At 43.0% G+C, this 25772-nt stretch overlaps 1 protein-coding gene across 1 annotated transcript in view; it reads left to right on the top strand.

Moving 5' to 3' along the window:
- Positions 1 to 24000, top strand: part of cubn (cubilin (intrinsic factor-cobalamin receptor)) — a gene marked incomplete at its 5' end in the record, with an annotated part of 190573 nt that extends 166573 nt beyond the window's left edge. Inside the window, 7 exons of the mRNA XM_084033641.1 lie at positions 4255 to 4417; positions 5958 to 6166; positions 7457 to 7601; positions 8152 to 8333; positions 20986 to 21151; positions 21582 to 21817; positions 23629 to 24000. Coding sequence (XP_083889767.1) covers positions 4255 to 4417; positions 5958 to 6166; positions 7457 to 7601; positions 8152 to 8333; positions 20986 to 21151; positions 21582 to 21817; positions 23629 to 23736 — 1209 coding nt within the window. The 3' untranslated portion in view covers positions 23737 to 24000. The remainder of the gene's footprint in view (positions 1 to 4254; positions 4418 to 5957; positions 6167 to 7456; positions 7602 to 8151; positions 8334 to 20985; positions 21152 to 21581; positions 21818 to 23628) is intronic.
- Positions 24001 to 25772: the final 1772 nt, after the last annotated feature.

The raw sequence follows: 25772 nt of genomic DNA, 5'->3' as shown, positions 1-25772 counted from the left end.
GCCGCGCACCCTGACCACCACAGCTGCTTGCGCTCATGCTCGCGCTTCTATTTGACCGGTGGACGAACGACAACAAGATGGCTAGCGGAAACATCAGCGAGATTCAGCCGGGGTACTATGAACCGACGAGGCCCGGACTAGAAGGTGCAAAACGCGTTACGCCCGCGGTGCGGCTGGCGGGGAACGGAGCACCCCTGGCCACAGCGGGCGCACACGAGCATGCCTCGGGGAACGACAATGATTGGTTGGGTGTACTAGAGACGTACATAATCTCGCTTGCCAGGATTCATTTGAATTTCAAATTTCACAGAGGTGCACAGAAATCTCCTCCTTCAGGAGAGGAATGTGGAAACACCTCTCTAGTGACAAAATCTGCTCAGATACAAGTCACTATAGTCAGCGTCAGACATTTTAGAGGACAGAAAAATAAGAAAAACACATTTTTGAGTGTAGGGGGACTTTAAACTGACCGTTGTCGATCTAAAATAAAGACAGATTCAGGAACTGCATAGCTTATTTCTCGCATAAAATGTTTTCAGAAACACATTTCGGTGCACTATTGTCGTAAAATAACAGACAGTATGCGCGTGATTGTATGAAGGAGAGCGCCTGTCAATCATCCTCCTAGTGGCAGCCCACCAAGCGTGCAATATTGGCAAGCGGTAAACGTTGTTTACCGTTATATGGCAGCTGCGGAGCCAAAGAGGAGACTTTAATAAATAATAATAATTTTTTTTTTATAAATGAACCTAGTATTTTATAGGTTCAAAAAGACACAAAATCTCGTTTTATTCATTCTACTGGTAGTCTGTTTTGCTCAAATAGAAATAGGGGCCTGTCTCTAATTCTGGCCTCCTTCCAATAAAGGCCTAGGCCGCGATGTGCTTGAGTAAATAAAGGCCCGGGCCTATATTAGAGGATTTACGGTATGCAAGAGGCGTAGTTATTCTTATACACAAATCAATTCCATTTCAAATCATAAACACTACCCAAGATCCATCTGGAAGGTATATTATAGTACAAGGTAATATTATGTCACAAAAAATAAATCTTATAAATGTATACGGTCCTAATGAAGACAATCCATCATTTTTTGAAAAGCTATTTCTCACTGTGTCTGCCTTACAGGGACTTTATATTTTTGGGTGAGATTTCAACTGTGCCCTCGACCCAGTGTTAGAAAGATCCACACAAATTGATATGACTCATACACAGACTAGAAAAACACTAATTAACTATATGGAAGATCTAAGATTAGTTGAAATTTGGAGATCACAGAACTTAAATAAGAGGGAATATTCTTCCTATTCAAGCTTATATAAAACACACTCGCGCATTGATTACTTCCTAATCTCTAAGGAATTGATGTCCAATGTCAAGAATAGCTGATACAATAGTATAGTAATTAGTGATCACGTATCTGTGTCTATGGAGATTTAATTTAGGTAAGTTCTAGCACTGCTCAAGATGGAGGCTACAGGTTTATCTGCTACAGGACCCATCCTTCGTTAAATTTGTGGAAAGTTGCATTGATAAATGTTTTGAAACAAATACAAATGAAACTACGACCAGCATTAGGTGGGAAGCATTTAAAGCCTACATTAGGGGAGAAATGATCAGCTACAAGAGGTCTAAGACCAAGCGCTACAACCAAGAATTACATTTCACTTGAAAACCAAATCAAAAAAGCTGAAACTGAATTTTATAATGATAATGACCCTGTAAAATTACATAACATATCTGTTATGAGAGCTAGTTATGATAAGTTAACGACTGATAAAGTTGCTGAAAGTCTAATGTGGATTAAACAAACATATTACGACCAAGGGGAAAAGGCAGGTAAATTATTGGCATGGAGGATAAAGAAAATGCAAGCTGAAAGAACCATAAATAGTATAAAATCAAACTCTGGCAACTTAACTATGAATCCCATAGAGATAAATAACAATTAGAGAATTTTATAAATTGTTATACAAATCTGAATGTACAGAAAATAGAGAAGCTCAGAAGACATTTCTTGACCAGTTGCAATTTCCGACTATATCAGAGGACGAGAAAATAACACTAGATGGTCCATTAACAAAAAAATAACTTGATGAAGCTATAGGAGACATAAGTAGCGGTAAGGCACCCGGACCAGATGGGTTAGCAATAGAGTTTTACAAAAAATTTAAAAGACAGCTATTAAGGCTGCTTCTGGACATGTATGAAGAGTCGTTTATGAAAGGAACATTCCCAGATTCTTTAAGGTTAGCAAGATTTGGGTTAGGGAAAACGTTTCTAAAATGGCTCCAACTGCTATATACAAACCCAACCGTTGAGATTCTAACCAATAATACCATCTCAAAACCCATTAGTCTACAGAGATCCACTCGCCAGGGTTGTCCATCATCTCCACTATTATTTACCTTAGCAATAGAACCTCAAGCTATGGCTGTAAGAGTACATAAGAGTTTATCAGGCATAACAATTGGGGAGGTGGATCATGGCGGCCATAGATCATGGATCGCATCTCTTTATATGCGGATGATATATTTTTCCTGACAAATTTAAAAAATAGTATTCCTAGTCTAATGAGATTTATTGAAACTTTTGGAGGGATATCCAGATACAAAATTAATAATTCTAAATCAGTGTTAATGTTTCTCAATAAGGAAGAAAGACATAGTCCCATAATAGATACCCTATTTATGACAACTACTGAAGGTTTCAGGTACTCGGGTGTTAAAATCACTCTGGAACTCAGTGAAATAATCCCAACAAACTATGACTGTCTGGTGGATGGTTTAACTGAAGTACTGAATCGATGGTCTAATTTGCCTCTCTCCATGATGGATTGAATAAATCTTATAACAATGTAAATTTTACCTAAATGTTTATACTATTTTCAAACACTTCCATTGCCATTGTCCTTGTCATAGTCTGTTCAGGATCTACCATTAAGTTGTATCTATATTCCTCTGACATAAAAACATTCAAAAAGCACACAAAAAATCATTTTCTCAGAAATACAATTCCAATATGGTATGCTGCACATAAGCATGTGGGTGACATGCCAGCACTGTCTCAATTCACACCTATTTGGGGTAATGCACAGTTCACACCCGGTAAGAGAGATGGGGAATTTAGGTCATGGTATATGAAAGGCATTCAGAAAATGATGGATCTTTACAAAGTGATGTTTTGCTTTCCTTTGATCAGCTGTGTTTGAGATATCAAATAAAAAAAAAACACTTTATAACAAGTTATATGTCAAAAAAATCCAAACAGATAATGTGTATACCACCTTTATCAAAACTTGAGGAAGTTACACTTTAAATTTAGGAGGGAAAGGACATGTATCTAGATATTACAACATATTGGTTGCAAATAATCCTGAATCAGCACACGATAAACTAAACGCTTGGAAGCTGGATATTAAGGAGGATATGGATGAGACGAATTGGAATGACGCTTGATTAAAAGCACAAACACAGACAATAAATACAAGGTTTAAATTACTCCAATATAAGTGGCTTATGAGGATGTACAGTATATAACCCCCCTCAGGCTTCATCATTTGTCTGCTAATATTCCTGATGTGTGTACTAAATGCTTTACTGAGAAAGGTACTCTTTTTCACTGTCAATGGGAATGTCTAAAGATCCAGGGTTTTTGGAAGGATGTTTTAAAATGTTTGTTTGCTCTACCTGAAAGAAAATTGTAAATGATGATGGAAATACTTAATTTATTTTATTTATATTTTACTTTAAATAGGTGCAAGGGGATGAGGGTGTGTGTGTATGTGCGAGAGTATGTGTGTCTGGGTAATGTGATTATGTGTAGTCCTAAATTGTATGTTATGTTTACTGTTGGGTTGTTCTAAGAAAAATGACAATAAACATATTGTGGAAAAAAAAAAATTCCAATTTTTTCAGCACCAGGTTTGGAGTCGCGCCAATGTCATACTTGGCCTAGGCAACCAATAAAATGAAACAAGGGGCGGGCTTAACTCTCCTCATCCAACAGCAGAGCAACATGAAGAGCTCCCCATTTGCTTGAATCCACATTTGAATGCCTAGTTGATCACACACCCTCGCCACACAGGATCATCAGGATTGACCGACGCACCCAAGTTAAGCGGCTGCATCTGTTGCAACATGTCTCAGTGTGATCGGGGCTTTATGCTTTCACATGTGTTGCTAGGTGACCTAATAATAACTAACTGATCATCATTTTGTGTTAATGTCTTTAATGTATGTGTATCTCTATCAGGTGTATGATGGTGACAACATTAACTACCCTCTGGTTGGGACGTTTTGTGGAAACTTCATCCCTGCTTCTTTTGTATCAAGTGGAAACTTCCTGACTGTTCACTTTGTCACTGATGGCTCAGTACAGAAAAGAGGCTTCAATGCTACCTACAGAGTGGTGCCATGTAAGACACTTTCTACTTTACTCCACTATACTAGACTTGCGACAAAAACAAGGTTTAAAGGTTTAAAGCTCTGGTCTACGATTTGAAAGATTTGTCAATTAAGCCATAATTGATCCAATAGATTGATTGATCCATCCGGTCCGCATGGCTACTATTGGATCAATTTTCCGATCCAATCCTCGCTCACTCTCCTGCTCCTGCTCACGCCTCGTCCTGACCCACTTCCGCATTTGAAACTACGAGCGGACAAGACGCTTGTTGCCCTGAGCGGTTCAGGTATGGAGCAGGGCTCTCTAGTTTTTAACTGAGTTCAGAGTGAGATTTTGGCTGAGGCTGCGGCATCAGCGGGGCAGGGCTGGGGGGTGGGATCCCAGTTTGGGATTGGGGACCTACTGCAGTCGGGGTGAGAGAGAAATCCGACCGCCACCTACTGCATTTACACTGATAATGTGTCATCATTCATGGCCGTAATAAACACTATTACTGCTTTGTACATGTTGTGGAAGTCCCAAACACACTGGGAAACTAAACGGCGTCCTGTCTGAGTTTTTACCCGGAGGGGGATGTTCCCATTCATTGTCTATGTAAGAAGCCGTCCAATGCCTTCGCGTCGTGGTGAGTTTCGAGAGATGGGGCGCCCCCTCACGCAAGCTCTCGAAAATCTTTTAAACTGACCGTTGTCGATCTAAAATAAAGACAGATTCAGCAACTGCATAGCTTATTTTTTGCATAAAATGTCTTCAGCAACACATTTTGGTGAACTATTTTCATAAAATAAGTTAAACATTTTTTTAAATTATCCCGGTAATTTGTCTGCATGAGAAATACTAGATGTGGTGTGTGAGCGTGTGAACAGGTTGAAATGCGTGTGTTTGAGAGCCCTGGTGTCGAGACTATTTCTGTCTCTGCAGTATTGTTTATTTGTTCAACGGAGACGTTAGCCTGGAGGGGGTGTGTGCTTCGTGGGAGGCTCCGAGGGGAGGACGATACGAGCTTGGAGGGGAGGGATTAAGGAGCACAGAGAGGAGGGGTGTGTGTGGGGAATGCTTTTTTCAAACCTTTCATATCGTAGACCATAGCTATAAACACCATCTTGCTTACTTAACCCCAGAAATGACTGTGTTCAAACATTCATTTGCACCTGGCTCATTGGCCGGTAATCCAGTCATGCTTCACATGTAGGTTACTCTGACAGTACACAGTAAAGACAAAGCACAAACACAGAAATGTCTGGCGGGGAAACCAGGTCAGGGGAACGAGCTGATTGCATGGCAAGAGGGAGTGGCTGGATCTGAAATTACAGGAGAGTTAGTGACATCGATACTGTAAACAAACCCAGATAACAAACAACCTAGGTCTAGGTGGAATTTGTGACAGGAAACTATTAGAGGGCACTATAGAGCCAATTTGTCACACAAGCTCAATTCCCATATCAGACATCTGAATGTACCATGTTGTACAAAGTTTCATGAGTTTTCAAACTGGAAAAGTGTGCATTCGTGCATTTTCCAAACCTTTCAATGTGTCTGCCTTCCCTCAGTGGTCTGCGGTGGGATTCTGAATGCAACCACTACCATCCAGACCCAGGCCTCACCTTCCTTCCCCAATGCCTATCCTCATTACATCTCCTGCCGCTGGGTGTTGGATGCTCCGGCCCAGGAATCCATCCAGGTGTCAGTCCAGACCTTTGTCCTCCAGCCCAGCCAGAGCTGCTCCACAAACTATCTCGAGATAAAGGACTGGCCTATGGTGAGTGATAAAATGTCTTTAAAATATGGATGACTGAGGACCATCCCTAAATACCTCATGTAAAAAAGTAGCTACCGTATTTCCTTGACAGTGATGATGAGTGTAAGAAAAACATGTAGAGCCTCAGTTGTCCTTACGTGAGAATATAGTTTAATACAAATATCTGCAGAGAAACATTTGATACAGTATGGTTGCTTAGGCACATTCAGATACCAAATGCTCCCATGTTTTGACTGCTGTAAAGTTAAAACCGCCTCTCCATTCATTCTCTGTCTAGCACAACGCTGCACACACATCAATGCCCCACTGTCGCATATAAACTTATTGAAACCGCACACTGAGTCGTTTTTTTTTTTTCATCAGAAATTGTCGCAAAAATAATTACAACCTCAGGTTATGTCAATCACGTTTGCACACCGACTACAAGTTTTTCGCATCTGTCAAAACGTTTTGAGAGTTGTTTAACCACTTGGAGCCACCGTAGAGCTCCAAACATCCAAAATATCTACAGAGAAGCTTATCCACCTTGTCGCTCAAAGCAAGACGCTGTATGACAAACAGTCTGAAGACTATAAAGATGCAGAGACAGATTGAGGCAGCGATCGCCAAGCAGTTTGGGATCGGCGGATGTACTGCAGCCGCTGTTCAGGGTCAGGTGGAAACCTGCTCTACAGGCCTCAGCTGTAAATCTGGTGCATACCATTTGGAATAATAGTGCAATATAAGTGTGCCCATAAACGTAGTTTATGTTATACATAATGATGAACGGTCAGAATGGGGCAAGAAAAATAAGTCCCTTGTACTATAATATTATAGCTATAGATATGTGTTGCTACATTTTAGTCACTGGATAGATGCAGTAAACACATCTCAGTTTAAAGTCCTCTTCGCTCTCTGATGGAAGTCCCAACACTCATTTGCTGACATGCCACGGTTACCGGATGATCTTTGTGCATATAAATATTTATGTGCAAAACGATTGTGTATTCCTTTACAGTTCCCCATGAGCACATACAGTAGATTTAATAGTAAATCAGCTTTTGAAATGTGTTGAAATAAATCACAAAATACTATCACAAAACCCTGTAGTTGGACTGCTTAGCTTTCACACCACAAATAAATAGCACCATCTGGTTAGCCTGATCTACAGGATCTGACAAAAAAAACAGGCCAGAGTTCTTTTGAACAAGTTTGGTTTGGAAGCACTCTCAATCTTTATCAATAAAAACCTCCTGCACAGGTATATTATTGTAGTATTTACTCTGAATGAGGTGATTCTTGTATTTCCAGGGAGACTATGGACAGTCACATAAATTCTGTGCATCAGATGACCATCCACCAGACTTCTACAGCTACGGCAGAACAGTCTTCTTGCACTTCAAATCTGACGCCTTGATGACAGGAAATGGCCTGAGGTTCACCTATCAGATAGCCAGTATGTACCTGTAGTAAACCTGTGGTGAGACAAGAAACAAAACCAAATATCCTGCACAAGTAGAAGCATTACTACTTCTTTAAGCAATGTATGGCTTCAAATGTGTGTACATCACTTAAAAAAGACATAACTTTACTTTAATCTATGGAAAACGTTGCCCATATGTAACAGTAAAAGGCTGACACCCGCCAGTCAGCTGCTTCACTAACTGAGACTTTATTAATTTATGAAAATGATAACACAATAATAAATGTTAATGTACGAATTGCATTACTATGCAGCTAAATATTGTTATATCATTGCTATCTATTTTGTAGAAAGACAAAAACCTTTTTCCGACATTTTTACAGATTATGAGAAATCTCCCTTTTTGCCTCCATTTCAATACAGTGGAGGTGAATGAAAGTTAATTTGACAAAGGTCAACATTTCAGTTGTCAGTGTCTCTGGATAATCCACACAACACAGTGTGACAGTTTTCATAGAGGAAATGTCTTGATGAAAAGTGTAGGATGGGTAGTGAACTTGCTCTGACTGTTGCTTACTTTCAGGCTGCAACCGGAACTATGAACAGGAATTTGGCTACCTGAAGAGTCCGGGCTGGCCTAATGTCTACCCCCACAGTGTGGACTGTACCATCATCCTGAAGTCACCACAGAACAGCTACATCTCCTTCTTCTTTAACAGCTTTGACGTGGAGACTCACAGCCAATGTGAATTTGACTATCTGGAGGTAAACCAACCAAAACACATGCAAATGCATATTTATATAAATATATATATATATGTTGGGGTAGTAGCAGGAGCAGATTTGGTTATCAACAGCTTATTATTAATGTCAATATGATTATCGATGTTAATAATTATATTTAATATATTATTATGATATAATCATGAATATAACCTGAAAAGATAACCTAAAACTGTATTCAGTCTCAATATAAAGGTTTTACACTCACATGCCAATCATCGTGATCATTGGCATAGAAGTATAAAAACAATCGAACAATTAAAAAGGCGTGAAATTCAAGCACTAGCCTTCACAACCTGCTGTTATCCAGTGACATATACACAACAAGCACAAGAGACCGCTAGTTATAATATAATAAGATCAGTAATAATGATCACAATCAATAACACTGCAATTAACAAAGCCTTATTACCTAATTACCTAACACACAAAGCTAAGCTAAACAAAGGAAGAGACACACGTGGAGTGTGTGTTTGCGTGTGTGTGTGCGTGCGTGTGTGGAGAGAGAGAGAGAGAGAGAGAGAGAGAGAGAGAGAGAGAGAGAGAGAGAGAGAGAGAGAGAGAGAGATGGCCGGGCGCGACCACCAGATGGAGCTATTCCTCACAGCGTTCAGGGGGGGAGCCGCTGACGTCCGATAGAATAGCGAGAGAGAGAGAGATGGCCGGGTACAGCCACCAGATGGAGCTATTTCCCACAGCGTTCAGGGGCGGTGCATGTGTGTGCACATGTGTCTTAGCCAGAACAAAGAGAGAGAGAATGCGAGCGTAATGCACAAAGAATCAGTAAGCTATTACCATCACACGGGAGCTCGTGAATGAACTGGCGTTTGTTCGGCGGGACCCCGGTCCTTTAACTGATGGAAGATCACTTACTGAGCTCGTGAGTGTGTCCAAGGTTAGACACACACTGTTACCGAAATGAAACCCAGCGGCGTGGGTGCACAATCAGCATTCAAATACAACAACACAGAAAGCAACGGACTCGGTGGTCCATGATCAAAACTTAAAACACGTTAACAAGAATTACAAACATATCCTACACTATCAAACTTATATATCTGCCCAGATAGATAGCCTCTTATGGTGTTGATGTAGCCTGTGAGTCCATTCCTGGCGATGGCGGCGGCGGCAACGGTAGTTTGTGAGTCCCCGGCGGCAGCGGGGGACGTGAGTCGGCTGAGTCCAGACGAGAGTGGGGCGTTATCCCTCTCGTTGATCAAACTCGAATAAGGTAAACAGTTTGTGTTTCTTCCTTCCGCGGGCAAATAGTATCGCACAGCTTGGCGATTTAGTCAGCTGACTTCAGACAGGAGCGGGGCGTAGAAGTTATGCTTCCGGCTGGTCGCTGAAATAAAGAAACCGCTTGTGTTTCTCTTCTGCAGGTAAACAAAGAATCGCGCGTGCAGCGATCTTCTCAGGATCCGTAATCATAAAAAAAAAGAAAAAGGCGAGTCGCGGAAAACGGGGGAAAACAGTCTGTCGCTCGTCCAGCGAGTTTGGGAAAAGACTGCGGCCTAAGACAAAGGAAAACGCTGCAGACGTTAAAAGTTAATCTCCTGTTGCAGCGGTGTGCTGCGGTGGAGGAGTCTACCTCCTGTTGCAACGTCGTGTTGCGATGGAAGAGCAAGTTCTTAAGGCGGCGCCGGATTTTATACCTCACGGGGAACCTGTGGTTGTCAGCCAATAGGGCACCAGTTGTGTGATGTTGCACTTCGCACCTACACTGCATGAAAAGTCGGATTTTCGTCCCTGTAAACGCCCGGAAATCTCCCTAATTTTCGGGAGTTAACGACAATTTACAGGCTGCGAACGCCGCGTTCGTCTGTGCCGAAAATTGTCGAAAACGAACCACAGCGAAGGCTCTAATTAGCATATGAATAGCAGCGAAACCGCGCCTGGCCAGAGATGGCTTGAATATCCTCACTCATGATGGATGAAACCACTAGTTTTAAACAAGTATAATCGCTCGTGATTGGTTGGCAGATCTGGTTATTATAAATGTAAAGCCAACCCACGTTGGCAGATCTGTCACTATTGGTCAACCTGATGAGTCATTATAAATGTAAACCCCACCCCCGTTGGCAGATGTGTTACTATTGGTCACACTGGGTCTTTTAAACAAGAATAATCACTAGTGATTGGTTAGCAGATCTATCACTATATATATATACATATATATATATATATATATATATACACATATATATATATATATGTATATTTATACATATATATATACACACATATATTTATTTTTATTTATTTATATATTTATAAATATAAATATGAATTAATTTATTGAGGAAAGGAAAAATTGCCAGGAGGAAGTATTCAAAGAAAGAGCTTTATTGACAACACAACACACAACTGTACAAATTTGCCCACACAACAAACAAATGAACTGGCGACATTCTGTCCGAATTTGGTCAATTTTACAGCCGCCTGCGGTGCGTGGCCCTGTACTTGGGAGTCTTCTCTAATCGCGACTGTAGAGTCGCACAGAGCTTGGTGAGCTCCTGGCTACGAGAGGATGGAGGTCACACAATCCATCCAGACACCCCGCCAACGACGCCGTCCTCCTCATCAGACATCATGTCTGTGGTGGCGCACTTCCAACGGTCCACCTCATCGCCAGCAAGCACACTCCGTCTCGCTTCCAGCAGCTGTAAAACAATCAATAAAGACAACCAGTACTGCACGATGCACTGCGCATGGACACAACACATCTATTAATGCACCTGAAAAATAGGTTTAGGTAGGTTTGGTCACATTGACCAAAAACGGATCTAATAAATCTAATAAGTCTTACCCTCTTTCTCCTGGAACGACTCCGAGCTGACCTCTTCACAGCTTCCGCCTGCGATGTGAGATCAGGCTGTGTGTGTCTGAAGCTCCTACGTACCGTTTCATAGTACGTCTTACAGGCAGCTGGAAAACAATTAAATGAGTGGTATGAATAAGAAAACTTAAGTCACAGTAAAATTAAAACAAGGAAGAAGAAAACAGTAAAAGTTACTTACACACAATGGCGTCACTATCAGCGTCATAGAAATCCGGACTTGCGGACAAAGCTCCGAGCAAGTAAGAGGTCACAGCTTCGTTATTAGGCGAGTGTGATGTTGTAGGTTATCATATTGAAATGAGACGAACGGACAACTGTTTGCATGAACTCAGGTTTATCCACGGGATCTCCGATGCACGTCTGACTCGTTTCCGTACTACGTCATGACCAACCAATATACGGCAGTGTCGCAAACACTACATCACTCTCTTCTTTTTTTAGACGCCTAACATCACAACATTTCTGAATAGGCATACATGAACTTATGCATTGTAAACAGACGAGGCCAGATACCATTTACTTGTGGCTTCTAGTAAACAAAATAACATTTCACACAGTACCAAACAGTAAACATTCTTCTGGTTTCAAATGTCTCATATACCCTGGTATTCAACATGTTTCAAATATCAAATAAATATATCAACCCTGTGCTATAACATTCACAGTAATTTGCATAACATTCTCTGCATTACAAGTGCAAGTGTACTCGGTACGAACAGTCATTAGAACGAGCTGTCATGTTCACTGACAGTAATATGAGCTATGTTGTCATATTGCCTTTGACCAACATCTCACACATAGTCCCTTAGGTACGGAGGGCGCTGTCGTCTGGTTCTGGAGGGGTACCTTTGTGGCCTTGGTGAGGCACCAGTGACAGCGTCACCGTCATCATCTTCGTCGGGATCTGATGGAATGTCCTGTAGGTACCTTTGTGGCCTTGGTGAGGCACCAGTGACAGCGTCACCGTCATCATCTTCGTCGGGATCTGATGTAATGTCCTGTATCTCTGGATTCACTCTCTTGAAAAAGGATGAATTGCGAGGAATGTCCATCTCTGGTCGCAGTGACCATTGAGCCTTTCACTTTTGAAACAGTATGTGGCTTACTGTTGTATGGTGTTGTAAGCTTGTTGTGTTTTGGTTGTTTGTGAAGCACTGCGTCACCAGGAATGAGGGGGCGTGGTTTGGCGTGACGGCGTGCGTCTGAGTTGCGCTTCATCTTGGCCTTAGCTGTGTTGTCTTTGTCTCTGATTGTGTGGTCAACGTTCTTTTCGATGGTTGAGGTGAGTGTGGGGACTTTTGTGTGCATCTTGTACCGCAGCATTAGGTCGGCTGGGGATGCTCCAGTGGTGCTGTGAGGTGTAGAGCGATACTCACGGAGGAATGTGTTGAGTGTCTGCTTCCACGGAATGTTCACAGTCTCTGACACTCGGATGGCTTTCCCGAGTGTGCGCATGAAACGCTCTGCTGTCGCGTTGGCCTGAGGCCAGAGGGGTGTTATCTTCCGATGATGGAAACCTAGGCAGTCAGCAAACTTGGAAAACTGTTCACTGTTAAATGGTGGACCATTATCTGTTTTGACCACTCGGGGTATACCAAACATGGAAAACACTTTGTCAAACACTGGGATAACTGTGTTAGCTGAAGTAGACCTTATTATCTCAACTATAGGGTAGCGTGAGTACTCGTCTATAATAACTAAGAGATACTCTCCCGTAGGGAGGGGGCCATAGAAATCCGCACTGATATTAAGCCAAGGGGCTTCTGGTAGATCTGACATTCTCAGGGGCTCTGACTGGGCTATGGGTGTGTTTGCTTGACATGCTAAACAGTTCTTTACAGTTTGTTCTGCTTTCTGATCGATGTCGGGGAACCATACCTTTGACCTGAGAAGTGTCTTTGTTTTAACAATGCCCTGATGTCCTTCATGGGCTAACTGTAGCACTCTGTGTTCAAGGGATGCTGGGATGATGATCCTCGTGCCTCTGAGGACGATGTCGTTGCTGGGCAGCATGCTCAGCTCTTCGCTGACTCGGATGAATTTCTTCAGAGTAGCAGCATGCTGTGTGTTGTCGGTGATCCTGTGCCACGTGTTGTGTCTGATGTAGGAAGTGACCTCCTGTAATATCGGGTCTTTGGGTGTTTCTTCTCTGATCTCGGCGAGGGTCATTGCTTTGGGTGTAGCATGGTGGGCGATGAAGTTGACATATTCTTCTGCTACCTTCCCTGCTCTTGTAGATTCTCCTGTTGGTGTCTTGATGGAGTGACGTGACATGTAGTCGGCGGGGTTCTCTGCGCCTTTCCGGTACTCCACGCGAAAGTTGTAGGGCTGGAGTCACAGTCCCCATCTCTCGATTCTCGCCGGTGGTTTTGATTTGGGGTTATTCCAGATCACTTCAAGGGCTTTGTGGTCTGTGACCAAGGTGAAGGGGTTTCCGTAGATATATAAGTGGAAATGTTCACAACTCCACACGATGGCCAGTGCTTCCCGTTCGGTCTGTGAGTAGCGTCTTTCCACGTCACTCAGAGCACGGCTGGCATACTATGGTGTGCCTCTCCCCTTTTCTGTCAGATTGATAAAGAATGGCGCCTAGGCCGACTGGGCTGGCGTCCACGATCAGCTCTGTGTCCTTAGCTGGATCGAAGTACGCCATGACTGTGTCAATGGTGAGGCTGTCTTTGATTGTCTGTAGCGCAGCAGCGTGCTCCGGGCCCCAGCTCCATTGTGTGTCTTTTTTGGTGAGCTTGCGTAATGGAGCGGAGATGGTGGCAAAGTCTGGTATGAACCGTGCACAGTAGTTTGCCATGCCGAGTAGGCTTCTGACCTCTGTCGGGTCCTGTGGGTCGCTGGCTTGCTTGATGGCGGCGACCTTTTTGGGGTCAGCTGAGATTCCGTCTGCTGAAAAGATGAACCCGAAGAATTCGAGGCTGGATTTATCAAACTCACACTTTTTGCGATTGAGTGTGAGACCTCTCTCTTTCAGTCTCTGGAACACCGCTCTGAGGGTGTTGTCTTGCTCAGCCTGTGTCATGCCGTGGATGATGATGTCGTCACTCAGGTTCTTGACACCGCTGATCCCTTGCAATGTCTGGCATATTGCATTCTGGAACACCTCCGCGGCAGACGATATTCCAAAGTTTAGGCGTTTGTATCGCCTCAGACCTTGGTGTGTGGTGAAGGTCGTGATGTATCTGCTGGCCGGATGGAGCTCTAACTGATGATACCCGGCAGTCAGGTCCAGCTTGGAGAAGACCGTTGCTCCGTTGAGCTCATGGATGACATCGTCCATGGTGGGTGTGATGTGGCGTTCGCGCTGTATGGCGGTGTTGGCTTGTCTCATGTCGACGCAGATCCTCACTTTATCCGGGTCTTTTGGTTTGGGAGGCGTCACAATTGGGGAGACCCATGGCGTAGGGCCTGTGACTGTCTCTATGATGTCATCATTCTCGAGTTTCAGCAGTTCGTCTTCGACTTTTTTTCGGATGTGAAACGGCACCCGCCTGTGTGGCTGACAGGTAGGCTGCACGTCTTTGTTGATGTGTAGCTTGACTTGAAAATCTTTTAGTTTGCCTATTCCCTGGAAGAGCTCTGGATAACTGTCCACCAGCTCGTCTGCCACTGTTCGGCCGCTTGTGGATGAGACGCTCTTGACTATTTTGATCAGGCCAAGCTCATCGGCCGTTTTGTAGCTTAACAGGGAGCAGCCATCACCCTCCAGCACGTAGAACACACCCTTAGTCTTTTTGTTCCCTGCCTCTATATCACAGTTGAATGCTCCAGCTATGGGCAGTGGGTTGGTGCAGCCATAAGGATATATCTGACTGTGGTGAGCTGCGGGCGTGGAGTCTTGTGTTGAAGACGGACTCACTGATAATATTCACTGCAGCTCCAGAGTCTATGAGTGCTGATATCTTGGTACCGTTGAGCTTGTTGCATGTCTGTGGCTGCATATTGCCACTGTTGCTGTTTATTATAAACACATATTTCTCATCGCTGCTAGACGAGTTGTAGCCACCATTTTGCTCGGTGCTGGTCACATTGTACACTTTGCGTCTGTGTTGTTTACCTTTCTCTCTCTCTTCGTCTTTTGGCTCACGCCCTCTGGTTGGTTGTTGTTGCCTAGATCTGCATTGTCGAGCAAAGTGATTCATCCTACCGCATGCTTTGCAGTCCTTGCCCCGTGCTGGGCAGTCTCCTTCATGTGGATATTGTCCTCCACAGTTCCTGCAGTTATTGCTGGGCTTGCCTCTCCCAGTGTATTGGCTGGGCCGCCAATTCTGCTGGATCACATTCACTGATGCAGTATCTGTCTGTTCCATGCCCGCTGCTTGCTGCTCGGACAGTTCTAGTGACCTGCCATGGTCGAGAAGGTCATCTAAGCCCTTGTCAGGCTCTCTCAGCGCGCGTCGACGCAGCCTGGTTGAAGTGCAGCTTTGAATCAGCTGTGCTTTGATCTCTTTGTCAGTGTCTGCAAACTCACAGTTCTTTGCAAGCATGCGTAGTCTAGTGCATTATGTGTCTAGATTTTCGCCTGGCAGTTGCACTGCCTTTCTGAACATATAAACTTGATACTGAGTGTTCTTCTTGGGGGTGAAGTACGTTTCGAGCCTTGCTTTTACGTCAGCATATTTGTCTCCCTCATCTGCGAGCGTGTCGTAGATATCATGCACGCGCTCTCCTGCTAGGTGCAGCAGCAGTGCCTTTAGCCTAGCATCGCCGGTGATGTTGACCGCAGTAGTGTAGTTTTCAAACCTCTGCACCCATTTGGTCCAACGCGGTCCCACCGAGCTTGGATCCTTTTCTGAGTCAAATGCATGGAGTGCAGGAGTGTGCGCGAGCGACATGACGAGTGCAGCGTTGGCCACTCAGTCCTCGGAATGCTGGCTATGCTAACTGTGAAGCTAGCTAAACTCCCGCAGTTAGGAAACGCTTTATATTCCTCTTCTTTTCCGGACTTTATTGTTCCATATTTATCCTCGTCGCCAGTGTGATGTTGTAGGTTATCATATCGAAATGAGACGAACGGACAACTGTTTGTTGGACAACATGAAGGGGGTGGGATGTGTTGTCTAACATGAAGGGGGTAGGACGTGTTGTCCAACATGAAGGGGGGGGACGTGTTGTCCAACATGAAGGGGGTGGGACTTGTTGTCTAACATGAAGGGGGTGGGACGTGTTATCCAACATGAAGGGGGGGACGTGTTGTCTAACATGAAGTGGGTGGGACGTGTTGTCCAACATGAAGGGGGTGGGACATGTTGTTCAACATGAAGGGGGTGGGACTTGTTTGTTGTCTAACATGGAGGGGGCGTGTTGTAAAATGATCCACTTTTTTGTTCTTAGTGAGAACTCGAGCAGCAGTGTTCTGAATTAACTGCAGCTGTCTGATGGACTTTTTAGGGAGACCTGTAAAGACACTGTTATAGTAGTCGAGCCTGCTTAAGATAAATGCATGGACAAGTTTTTCCAAATCCTGCCGAGTCATAAGTCCTTTAATCCTTGATATATTCTTAAGGTGATAGTAGGCTGACTTTGTAACTGATTTAATGTGGCTGTTGAAGTTCAGTTCCGAGTCCATGACTACACCTAAGTTTCTGGCTTTGTTTGTGGTTTTTAGCATTAGTGCTTGAAGCTGGGTGCTAACTTTTGATCGTTCTTCCTTGGCTCCAATAACAATGATTTCAGTTTTGTCTTTGTTTAATTTGAGAAAATTCTGCTCCATCCAATTATTGATTTGCTCAATGCATCTAATCAGTACTGGAATTGGACTATAGTCCCCTGGTGATATTGTTATGTAAACTTGTGTATCGTCTGCGTAGTTATGGTAACATATTTTGTTGTTTTTCATGATCTGAGCCAGTGGAAGCATGTAGATATTGAACAGAAGAGGGCCCAGAATGGAGCCTTGGGGAACTCCACATGTAATTTTTGCCCGCTCAGATGTGTAATTATCTATAGACACAAAGTAGTCCCTGTCCTTCAAGTAGGATTCAAACCATTTTAATACTGTGCCAAAGAGTCCCACTCAGTTTTCCAGACGGTCTAGGAGTATGTTGTGATCGAGTGTGTCTAATGCAGCACTGAGTGTACTACAAGACTGAAATTCTACCATTGTCCGTGTTTAAGTGGAAGACCTTAACAAGAGCTGTCTCGACTGCTGTTCTGTGGTCTAAATCCTGACTGGAAGACATCAAAACAGTTGTCCATTACCATGAAGTCGTTCAGCTGCTTAAAAACTGTTTTTTCGATGATTTAACACCTTTGTTATGAGTGGGCTCTGTCACATGCTGAATCAGTCCATAGTTATCAATGACACATCACAGTTCTTTAGTCCCCTGTCATGGAGTTTGTCAACATGAATGTTAAAATCACCAACAATAACCACACAGTCAAAGTCAATACAGATTATAGACAGTAGTTCAGAAAAATCATCAAAAAAGGTTGCACAGTATTTAGGTGGCCTGTAGATATTTAGGAACATAACTCGGGAAGAAGAATTCAACTGAAGAGCCACGTATCCAAAGGATAGTTTCCATAAGATATCTGCTTGCATGGAAGTCTGGGCGTCCCTGCTCAGGCAGCTACCCCCGCGACCCGGTCCCGGATAAGCGGAAGAAAATGGATGGATGGATGGATCTGCTTGCATTGGAGGGAATCGTTAAACAAAACAGCCACTCCCCCTCCTTTCTTATGCACTCTCGCTTCACTCATAAAACTGAAGTTGGGAGGAGCTGATTCAATAAGAACAGCAGCACTGTTATTTTGATCTAACCAGGTTTCAGTTAAGAACAAACAATCAAGATTGTGCCTGGTAATAAAATCATTGATTAAAAATGTTTTTCCTGACAGAGACCTGCCATTTAATAAAGCTAGCTTTAGTGTGTTAAAACCATTATCTTCCCAATGTTTTGGGACTGGCTGTGGTTGATGAGGAATGGATGCTAGATTTGATACATTTGCAGAATAGGTTGGGTGCTTCTTGCTTAGCCTTTTTCGATTTCTTATCAAGACCGGAACTGAGGAAGCTACCTGTGTATAGGGCCCCGACTTATCCTGGAAAAAGTCATGAGTGTGATCCGTCCTGTAGCCTGAGCCCAGCACATATCAGTTAGAGCTTGCTGTATTTTGCACACAAGTAACTGAACATGCTGAACTGTTGTCAGGCTGTGGAGTCAGAAGATAATTCTGCTGTCCTTGTAGAGGTGTGATTTTGCCAGAACTGGATGAGGACTTAGAGCCAGTGGTGGAAGAGGAGGTGGGAGAGGATGCAGTAGGGCATTTGAGGGATAGAACCTGGGAGTAGTGCGGGGTGTGAATCTGGTCCCAGCAGTGACCAGCTCTTTCATTTGGTCAGTGAACTCCATGAGACGGGAGGCGGGGGAAATGGTGGCTGTAGAGAAAGGTGACCTGGATGGGGTTTGGGGAGGGGAGGAAGGTGGATTTTTTTTGGTGAGGTGAGAGGTGTGGACACTTCCTCTCGGCACTGATGAACAGGCCGAACAGGCTCTCTTTCAGGGCTTGTGTCATGTTTTGTTTTGGCTTCTTCCTGTCTTGTGTCCTTGGCAGAGGGAACAGATGGGTGACGCAGGTGATAAAATAGGTTGGAGATGAAAAGTTTTATTCCCAGCCTATTTAGACACAGTCTATCTGCTTTAAAAAGATGTCGGCGATCCCAGAAAAAGTTGAAGTTGTCCATAAAATGAACTGAACTGATGGCACATGCAGTTGAAAGCCATGTGTTGAGACTCAAAAGTCTCGAGAATTTCTCGACTCCTTTTCCGAATAGTGGCAGAGGCCCACTGATGGACACTTCCATATTCAGACAGCTGACTGTGTTTAGCAGATCAATAAAGTCTTGCTTCAGTACTTCAGACTGCTGTTTCACAATATCATTCGACCCAATGTGCAACATGATGTTTTTCACCGTTGGGTGCTCAGTCACGATATCCATGATTTAACAGCATCTCACATCTTTAACAGCAGAGTCACCCACAATCAGAGTCTCAGGCCCAGTCGTTAGCTTTCCCTGTAGCCTTTTACTCTCTGAGTTTCTTTCAGCTCATCTTGCTACTAATTAGCTTCAGCTCCGTGTCACGTCTCCCCACGTCTCAGTGTTAAATTTTGGCTATAGCCTGCTATCTACAAAAAATGTGTAGTTCCAGTGATGTTTAGGTGTCCAGGAGCCGCTGCTCGTAATTTATCACAAAAGAAAAGCAAAAATATCAGCAGAAAATCGCAAGCAGAGGTGAGAGCAAAGAGGAAAAGCGTCTGCACTGTAAGAAAGCCGGAAGTGAATGTCCACCAAAGTGGACATTTTCTTTGGCTCACCAAACATAAAAGACAGATACACATACAGCCACAATATCATCTCAGACATATGAATGAAAATATCATGATAAAAAAAGAAAAAGATAATAAATATGCTTAAATACATAAGAATAAGAGTAAAAATGGCATCTCGGTTTGATATTGTCACTTGGTTTGGTTTAGGATACTGATGGCATTTGGAATAATGGATTTTTTAAATACACTTTTTGCCAGAGGCACTCTGTAGCACCTCCCAGACTTCAGGAGCTCAAACTGGCTAGAAAGAGGGTGTGTACTATCTGCAGTGATGTTCCTAGCTTTCTTCCTCATTTGTCAGTGGGTATTTGGGTCAGATGTCTTTGGGGTTTTTCTACTATTTTACTAGCCATTGACACTATCCTGTTTAGTTTGTTCTTAGATCAACAACAGCAAATGTGACAGGTACGTTGACTGAGGAGGAACTCACAAGATGAACTCACTTTACAATAGCTCAGTGTTATAGCAATACATTACAAAGTGGAGCTGAGGACAAAGATTCTCTTTTCTTCCGTTAGTAGTGGTGTGACAGGGACAGGTCAATCAAAGGCCTGGAGGGAGGTGACTGATGTCAAAGAGCAAGAGATTTTCAGCATTGAGATAATGATTTGTTCCTTTATATCCAGCTCTAATTTGTTTTTTTTTTGGGGGGGGGGGGGGTTTGTACCATGAGGAGTGACCTACTGGTTTTCCTGTTTAAATAGATTGTTGATGTATCTGTGAGTGGGGAGATTGATGGGACAGGAGGGTAGTTAGTGTCAGGAGTGTTGTGTGTACAGTGTGAACACATTTCAGAGTGTACCAATCCACTTGGAACATCCTTTGCTCAGAACTCATAGAAAATGTTCATGTAAATTTGCTTATAGAAGTCATCATTAGGAGTGATGGATTAATCCTGTTCCCAATTTGCTGAAGGTAGAGATATTGATCTGTCCGATTGGGTTATTATTGTATACATTTTGATAGGCTTTTGTTTGAAGAAGACAAGATTTCAGAACAAGACTTCTCCTCTCCTCCTTATCTGTTGACAGACACTAATCGTACAAATCTCAGCCTGTCAGTGGCACAATGGTCACTATGATAGGTGATCATAGAGTCATAAAGAGAGAGACATGTCCCTGACCAATCATGGCTTTCACCATGTGTGCTATGTCATCGCTATTCATTGGGTTACTGATGTGCCTCTATCTCTCTGCAGATTTTTTCTTTCTTCATTCTGTCATGATAGTCCTTCAAGGAAACAAGAGGCAGAGCTGTTGTTGCTATAGTAACAGAAATCCATTTAATTGCATGTGTCACTGAGAAACATTTTAATCCTGATATGCTCCAACTATGTGCCTCACTTTTTGCAGCGTTGAAAGCTTTGTTTTTATCTGCATATTATGCTTGCTCAGCACTTCAACTGGTTGTTTTAGGATTGATACAAGTACATGCTCTGTTGTCTCTCAGATCCGGAATGGCAGCACAGTGGCCTCACCGCTGATTGGTCGGTTCTGCGGCAGCACCTTGCCCAGCCCCGTCTTTCCACAATCCAACCTGCTCTACTTGCGCTTCAAGAGTGACTCCTCCATGGCCCATAATGGCTTTGAAGCCACATGGACATCGTCTCCTCACGGTCAGAGTGAAAATGTTTCTACCAATGATTCAAATCAAGAGCTAAAACGTTTGCATTCCAACTAAAGACTAAAGCAGTTGGCAATGAATACATCTTAGAACGAAGAAAGCATGGTATATTTTTAAAGCTCTCATACATACAAAAATTACAGAAATTAACTTTTTTTAAATACGTTTGCAGGACTTATTTTAGGACAGGAAGGAAGCGGTAGTAAAGCCATGATTTAATTATTCTCACTGCCAGTAGGAGGACACAAAGGTTCTGCACTCTAGCTTTAAACAGAATAACGTGTATTATTACATGATATGATGATATTACAAGATACTGAACACTTTGAGTAGCCGAAAAGGCTAGAAAAGCATAGTATAAATGCAGGTCCATTTCCCATATTTTTTCGCTGAACTATCTCTTTGTTTACTATCTGTACTAGGTTGTGGTGGTACGCTGTATGGAGACCATGGCTCATTCTCAAGTCCCAACTACCCTGGCACCTATCCTAATGGTAGCCACTGTGAGTGGGGCATCATGGCACCCAGAGGTCGTGTGGTGACCGTCACCTTTGCCCAGATCAGTATTGATGACCCTGGAGATTGTCTAAACAACTTCCTGAAGTTGTTTGATGGCCCAGATGCCTCCTCACTGCCTGTTGGACCTTACTGTGGAGCGGTATGTAACCCAAGAACACGATAACTATTTCAACTATAATGCAAATCTGAGCCCTAATCACACAACATAGTGTGTACATAGTTTCCATCCATCCATTGTCTACCGCTTTATCCTGTATTCAGGGTTGCGGGGGGGGCTGGAGCCGATCCCAGCTGACATTGGGCAAAGGCAGGGTACACCCTGGACAGGTCGCCAGTCTATCGCAGGGCCATGGCCGTAGTGTGTCAAGTAAAGAATTATGTCTTAAATTAGTGATCATATTTCGCTGAACATAGAGGCCATATGAGTCCTGTGCAAATTTCATGGATTCCTTTTTTGTAAGGTTTTGTTTTTCTGCCCGAACAATTTTCTCTGTATATTGTTGTGGGAACAGAAAGATAAATGACAGGAGTATATACACCAGCCATAACATTATGACCACTGACATTGCGTTAGTGGGCGCCATTTATTAGGCAGCAAGTGAACATTTTGCCCTCAATGTTAGAGTGTTAGAAGCATGAAAAATGGGTGAGGATTTGAGTGACTTTGACAAGGACCAGACTGCGATGCTAGACGACTGGGTCAGAACATCTCCAAAACTGCAGTCTGCAGTGGTCAGTACCTATCAAAAGAAAGTGGTCCAAGGAAGGAAAACTAGTGAAACGGCAAAGGCTCATTGATGCACACGGGGAGCGAAGGCTGGCCCTTGTTGTCCGATCCAACGTACGAGCTACTGGAGCTCAAACTGCTGAAAAAGTTCATGCTGGTTTTGATTGAAAGGTGTCAGAAAACAGTTTGTAGTGTGTGGGGCTGTATAGCCGCAGACTGGTCAGGGTCCCATGCTGACCCCTGTCCACCGACCAGTCAGGGTGCCCATGCTGACCCCTGTCCACCGACCAGCCAGGGTGCCCATGCTGACCCCCGTCCACAGACCAGTCAGGGTGCCCATGCTGACCCCTGTCCACAGACTAGTCAGGATGCCCATGCTGACCCCTGTCCACAGTCAAAAGCGGCAACAATGGGCATATGAGCATCAGAACTGGACCAGGGGGCAATGGAAGAAGGTGGCCTGGTCTGATGAATAATGTTTTATTCTACATCATGTGGATGGCCGGGGACGTGCACATTGATTACCTGAGGAACACGTGGCACCAGGATGCATTATGGGAAGAAGGCAAGCCGGCGGAGGAGGTGTGATGCTTTGGGCAATGTTCTGCTGGGAAAACTTGGGTCCTGCCATTTATGTGGATGTTACTTTGACACGTATCGACTACATAAGCATTGTTGCAGACCATGTAGACCCTTTCATGGAGATGGTGTTCTCTGATGGCACTGGCAACAATGTTCAGGAATGGTTTGAGGACCACAACAACAAGTTCAAGGTGTTGACTTGGCCTCCAAATTCTCCAGATCTCAATCCAATCCAGCATCTGTGGACAAACAAATCTGATCCATGGAGGCCCCAACTCACAACTTAGGACTTAAAGGATCTGCTGCTAACAGCTTGGGGCCAGATACCACAGCAGAACTCCAGAGGTCTAGTGGAGACATGCCTCGACAGGTCAGGGCTGTTTTAGCTGCAAAAGTGGGACCTACACAATATTAGGCAGGTGATCATAATCTTACGACTGATCAGTGTATATATTAACACAGACAAGTCATCTTTTCAGAATAAGAGATCCACCATCTGCAGACTGCAGATTTTAGAAAACCATTGATTCACATATAGACTAGTCTGTGTATATCTCAGTCAATAAAGACGTGATGCACGATAGTTTGAATATACAAGGATTATTTATTATTTGTTTGTCTGTTCTGTGTTGTTTCTTCAGGAAACCAACATCGCTCCGTTTACAGCCACCTCCAATGAAGTCTACATCGCTTTCCAGGCCCAGTACGCCACCCTGCCTTCAGGGTTCAGACTCACCTGGAGCAGCTGAAAGGATGCCCTTCAAGACACACAACACAACACAGCACATTCTTTTAAAAAAAGAATAACATTATGTTTGAATATAATTACAAATAACATTTGAAATACATTCCAAGTGAACCCTAGTGTGAAGATTGAGAGCCACACTTTTTATATTTATATATTCACAACTCTGGAGCATTCAGCTGTCAACTGTCCCAAATTCCTCATCACCACTATTACAATTGTTTAATTTGATTTATTGGCATGAACAAAACATTTTTATTACCAAGGCATTCTACAGAATATTACACATAGCACATTTTAAGTCGTAACTATGGAATACCATTAAAGCAATATTAAAAATACACATTGTGATTTAGTGCTGTTCTGTTGCTATTATTTTTGTCTGAATCTGTGAGGTAACCATATTCATATGAACGTATAAAGATAAAGAAAATAAAAAGAGCTATGTAATAAATGTGGCATTACGAAATAAGGTGCCGTGAATTAAAGTGGCATTATTAAGTAAAAGTCCCACCACATCACACTCCTCTCAGGGCAGCCATGTCTTTCCGAGTCTTCCAGGGCATTGGAATTAGTGGGGCTGAGAGGACAATGCCCTTCCCCACTGCGCTCATTGCTGTGAATCACTCTGAAGAGAGGTTTTCATTTTTGTCCCGTCGGTACATTCAGGAAAAGCAGGCAAACATAAACAGGGAGAATATTTTAATTTAATCCAAACAAATTGGACATTGTCACACTAATCAAATGATAAATGGTTGAGAGTTTTGCCCGGGACGAAGACGGCCTCACCTCACCTTTGCAACTCCCAAATAAAAATGTAGTGGTCAGGCACAGGGCTGCATGGTGGTGTAGTGGGTAGCACTGTCATCCCAGCGAGAGTGTCACGGATTTCATTCCCAGTTTGTGTTCTCCCTGTGTGAGTGTGGGTTCTCTGGCTTCCTCTCACAGTCCAAAGACATGCAGGATGGGGATAGGTTAATAGATGATTCAAATGAGCATTGAGGTTGGAACTAAATTGAATCTGAGAAAAAAAAATTAAAGGTAAACTAATTTCAAAGCTAGTTCAATTGTAATTCTAATTACATTTTTTCAATAATTTAATTTAATACGGTTCAAATTCAATTGTTAATAAATCACCATTGATCACTAAATTCAATCATAAAACGTAATTAATTTAAAGTCAAAAGTCAACAAAAACAATAATCAACCCGATTACACCCACTTGATTAATCCTATTCATGTGCGATCAGCTATGAGGTTCCTGCCGGGGTGATGTGTCCGGGGTCCCTACACTGGCTCTCGTATTCACATACGGGGACAACGCAGTTCAACAACTCTGAATCACACCTAAAAATCCCCAAGTCAGTTTCTAAGAAAAATCAAATAATCTAATTAACATTATGTTTAAGGATTGAAAAAATGAAATCATCAACTATTAAATCACCACATTAATCATATGATAACTCAACAGTTATAGCTCTCGCATGACAGAACGACACGTCAAGACTCTGGCGTTTATTCTTAGGCTTTTTCCACAATTGTGCTTCATACTTTGCATATTCTTTCCACACACCTTCCACATATGCCGTGAGAACTATGTTAAACACATATACACAAAATACATTAGAAACTGTGCGAAATATAAATAATATAAATAAAATATAAATGGACATAAATTTACCTTTCTGCTTATTACAAATGAAAGTAAAATACTGCTTGTCATGAAAGAGATTAAACTTCTTGAAATCCTTGAGCCTTGTGAAACATCATCTCGCTTTACATTGTTAATGGCAAAATGTGCCGCAGGTAAACAAGATACCAAACATTGGTTCCACCACAGAAACGTGTAATATGTTATAGGACCAATACACTTTTAATTAACTGTTCCTTATGAACTTTTCACCTCACCAATGTTGGGGTACTTGCAGGAGCAGATTCGGCAAGCAGACCCTCCTGTCAAAAGCTGCGCCCCCCCTTTTGCCCCCCTCGCCTCGAAATATTTATGGATTAAAAACTATAACAAATATAGAAAAAATTAAG

The sequence above is a fragment of the Eutrigla gurnardus genome (genome assembly GCF_963514095.1).
Source record: "Eutrigla gurnardus genome assembly, chromosome: 18".
Taxonomy (NCBI): domain Eukaryota; kingdom Metazoa; phylum Chordata; class Actinopteri; order Perciformes; family Triglidae; genus Eutrigla; species Eutrigla gurnardus.
Note: the sequence above shows the minus strand (reverse complement) of the source record. Positions and strands in the feature narration are given on the sequence as shown.